Below are 4,101 nucleotides of genomic sequence, written 5' to 3'. Positions count from 1 at the left end.
AACTTAGTTGTGCATGGTGAGCTTCCATAGCTCACCACCAGGTTCAGATCCCAACACATGTGTCATTAGTTTGATCAGATCTCTTCAATGACAGCCTCCATGTTTATTAGTCAGCTGATCTTTGTTTAAATGGAGCAGCAGTAAATCCATCACTAAAGTCTTGGTGCAGTAATGAAGCGTTCAGGACTCTCAGCAGTTTATTAGTCAAATCTGCAGAGGAAACAGACTTGATGCTAAAAGTCTCTGCAGGTCTGTGTGTGTTCACTCCAACACGTTAACATGAAGCTGAAAGGAAGCTGGCTGAGCTCCACAGCTGCTCCACTGCTGCTCTGAACAGGACTGAAGTCCCTGCTGCTCTTTCTACTGGATGTGATGATGAAGGGAGACTCTGGAAACACTCCTTCACCTCCTCTCTTCTTTCTCCTCCTCTCTACAGGTGGTGGTAACAGTAAACAGGACGGTGTGTGTTGTGAGAGGATGAGCTGTGTCCTGATGATCCAGAGGTTGAAGCAGACTCTGACTGGACCATGTTACTGGGAGGTGGAGAGGAGAGCTTCATCCACATGGTCTCCATTTAAGACCATCAACAGAGCTGCACTTCAACTCTTCACAGAGCTCCAACAAATCAAGTCCAGTCCCTCATGAATGATTCAGACACATGTCAACCTGCCAGCATCAACAGTCCTTCCTGTTGTTGTGTAGATGTTTGTTCAGACTAGATTCTAATGTCTGTCTTCTCTTGTCTCTGTAGAAACAGTAGAGTCCAGTTGTTTTTAATTCTGTTTCATCCACACATTTATTTTATTTGATCAGAGCAGCAGGTAGAAGAGTTTAAAGTGAAGTAACTTAAATTACCACCAAGCACTAGTACCATGGCAGAGGTGTTTAAGCTCTGTGCAGTTTATGTAGCTTAAAGTCACACCAGTGTTAAAGTAAATGTGTGCATAGGTTAGTGATGTTTTGTGTGTCTTGTGTCTTTATATGAGATAAATCATGAGTGAGCACAATTAGCAGTTTAAAGTATAAAAGTACATAAAGAATATACTTATAGATATATTAGTACTACTGGCTCAAAGTGAAGGGGGTAGTATTATATGCATAGCAGCAAATGAAATGACTGGTAATAAAGAAGTTTAACTGTGAAGTGTTTGTGAATATAGACCTTAAGGAGCAGTAAGAGTAAAAAGAAATGTTAAGAGAGGAAAGCCGTTCCCACTTCTCCAATACTGTAAACTTAAAGCTAAGTTCTGGGCTGATCAAAGTGGAGATGAAGGTCTGCATGGGGGGCAGCTGTTTGTTATTGCATTGGCTGCCAAGCATGCTGAGAGAGGATGGTACATTTCACTGATATGGAAGAAATTAATGCATATTTGAAGGGGACATTTGAATCTGTTAAGAAATCACTTTCATTCAGTTAGGAACATTGTATTGTGGCAGACATAATGCAGATAGCATCATGAAGGTAAAGTACCATACACCGATCAGCCACATCATTATGACTTGAAAAGCACAAGGGGGATCATGTGATGCCGATCGAGCCCTCCCATGTTCTGAGCGCAGTGAAAAGCTAACGTTAGCTAAAGATAGTTTCAGTCCATGAGGTTGTTTCGGTGCTTCATGCTTCAGTCCGAGCCAGATTTAAAAAATTAAAATGAGCAAGAGAGCGTACACGTCCACGATGATTAGTGAGACGCCTGTGAGCGTAATCCAGGAGGCCTCAGTGTGGAAGGCGCCAAGAAAACTGATGGTGGTTAAGTGCAGATTTCAGGAGCCGCCGACGGAGCCGCTCCTGGAAGAGTGGGTTTTGGAGAGGGGTGAGAAATGGGGATATTCTTTCAACTACCACACCAGTGAACTGTGCATGTATCACCTCTATCCGGGGCAAACCTTCGGTCCTGACACCCCGAAAACCGTAATCACTTCAAATGACTGGGGAGTATTGAACGGCTTGGTGTCCAGATGCATGAGAGGCGAAGCTGTTCCATCGTTTGTCCTGCTAGACGAAGAGGGAGAGGCCCATTTGAGGGAGGAGGAAGCCGTCAAGCTCCATGAAGGAGAAGAAATCAGAAAAGTGATCAGGCTAATATGGGAGACCAAATCCGACACCTCCAGCAAATGGTTTTACCGAGTAAGTTTTGAGATGCACGGGAAGAAAACCCCCGCCGGTCACCTGGTGGTGGAGCGTTTCAACTCTGACAACGGAGTATTTTTCAGGACGTTGCGCGTGCAGGTGTCGGAGTGGATGAAGATGCTGGACAAATCAGCCGATCGCATTACTGCTCTAGTCCACGACTGTCGCTGCTGGAAAGACGTGACGATGATTAGAAAAAACCTTTCTCATCTGTTTTAGATTTTTTTTTTTGAAAAGCTGAAACGCAGGTAAACAAGGCCACTCCCATGACCCCGCCCACTTCCTTACCCGCAGCATAAAATTGCTCGCCCTTACCCCTAGCCTGAAGAAGACCACAACTTCGACTCGAAGCATCATGTCTCTCACGTTTGATTCACCTTGGACTCCGCCTTCATCTCCTCCATTATCTCCTATTATAGAGGAGGAGGAGGACCAGGCGTCCACATCGCCTCCATCTCCCGCAGCGGTCGTACAAGAGGAGAGCTTTGCGGCCTGCCACTCCAAACCCTCGGATGAAGACCTACCAGACGGTTTGCTGTCCAACGTTTTCCAACAAAACGTTAAAGCCGCCATCGTCCATCTGCTGAATATCACTCTGCACGAGTATCGTCGTGAGATCTGCTTCGGCTGCCAGGTTAACCACCCCAGCCAGACGAACCATGAGTGTTTGTATGAGCCCTCGGCCTTCTTCTACACGACTCACTTTGCCCAGCTGATGAAGAAGCTCTGGACACCGCGCTTTATACCGGCCCTTCAGAAGCTGCTAACCACGCTTTGTATCCCCGCTGATGAATCCAGAGTTCAAGGCGCCGCTGAAGCCATACTACACGAGCTGAAATCCTCCAACAACATCTTTGAAAAAATCAGTGACCTCTACGATACGCTGATTGGAGAGGAAGTGGTGATATTAGCCCTACTTCGTAGGGTCTCCAGTACCTGGAGAGGAACTGTGGGGAAAGGAGAGGAGTCTTAGAGAGAAATACGTTCTTACGGACATTTGAAAACAAGTAAAAAATCCTCAAAAAAAAAATAAAAGTTGAAGTAACTGTTCCTATATCTCTTATTTAGACGCATTTGTCGTTGTGGTATTCTGTATGTGCATTTATCTACCTTTGTTTTGTGTCATGGGTAATTGTTTGAGAGCACTGTTTAGGGCTGTGAAGCTGAGATACATCGTATGGGAACTATCAGCTATTCTACACCAGACCATTGCCAACAAAGTGCAGGATGTTAAAAAATGTAAAATCAACAGTAACGCTAGACCTTCCGACGTGAACAAATTAGACATGCTGTTGGATTTAATACGAGCTAAGGCTAGAAGCTATATGGGAAGTGATGGTGCAAAAAAACTCTGACGTTAATATCTGAAAGCTCTGTGACTGAAACATTTAGCCGTGTGATCGGATATATGACCGAAGGTTCACCCAAACTGGATGCGTTTCACCTGTTGACGCTTTACACTATGATCGTAGATGCCTTGTCCCTTTACGTTCAAGACCATCAATGCGATGATATCTTTCATGTGTTGCAAAACTTGCACGGTATTATACTGCGCAAATTCACAGCTCCGGTTTTAATCAAAGTCTGGGAGGTCTCGAAATATAAATCCCCTCGCTGTTAAGTCATGTTTTCTGTTGTTCTGTTGTGGATAATAAACTATAAAGGTAAAAACAGTAAAGAGATCTCTGTCATTCTTTAACGTTTGAAGGTGAAAGATGGAGAAAAGGGGAGACCGTCTGATCAAAAAGCTCTATTACACACCTTCACATCCGGGTAGTTCTGGAGGAGTAGAACGTCTTCAGAGGGCTGTACAGGATGAAAGCGGGGTTAAAGTAAAAATTGATCGAGTAAAAGAATTTTTATGGAAGCAGGATGCTTATACTCTACATAAACCCGCCAGGATACATTTTCCTAGAAACAGAGTATTTGTACCACGGCCCCTGAATCAATTTCAAGCGGATTTATGCGAT

At 44.4% G+C, this 4,101-nt stretch overlaps 1 protein-coding gene across 8 annotated transcripts in view; it reads left to right on the top strand.

The window, feature by feature from the left end:
• Positions 1-2,385, top strand: part of LOC311509993 (NLR family CARD domain-containing protein 3-like) — a 22,215-nt gene extending 19,830 nt beyond the window's left edge. For 6 of the 8 annotated variants that reach the window (XM_084575455.1, XM_084575449.1, XM_084575452.1 and 3 more), the window contains exon 10: positions 437-2,384. In XM_084575455.1, coding sequence (XP_084431581.1) covers positions 437-446 — 10 coding nt within the window. In that variant the 3' untranslated portion in view covers positions 447-2,384. Of the gene's footprint in view, positions 1-436 lie in introns of all 8 variants that reach the window. The other 2 variants (XM_084575456.1, XM_084575453.1) reach the window with 2 other exon arrangements.
• Positions 2,386-4,101: the final 1,716 nt, after the last annotated feature.

This window comes from Chelon labrosus (genome assembly GCF_963514085.1).
Source record: "Chelon labrosus genome assembly, contig: SCAFFOLD_153, whole genome shotgun sequence".
In the NCBI taxonomy this organism is placed as follows: Eukaryota; Metazoa; Chordata; class Actinopteri; order Mugiliformes; family Mugilidae; genus Chelon; species Chelon labrosus.
The sequence above is the reverse complement of the archived record's forward strand: the minus strand, read 5'-3'. Positions and strand labels throughout refer to the sequence as shown.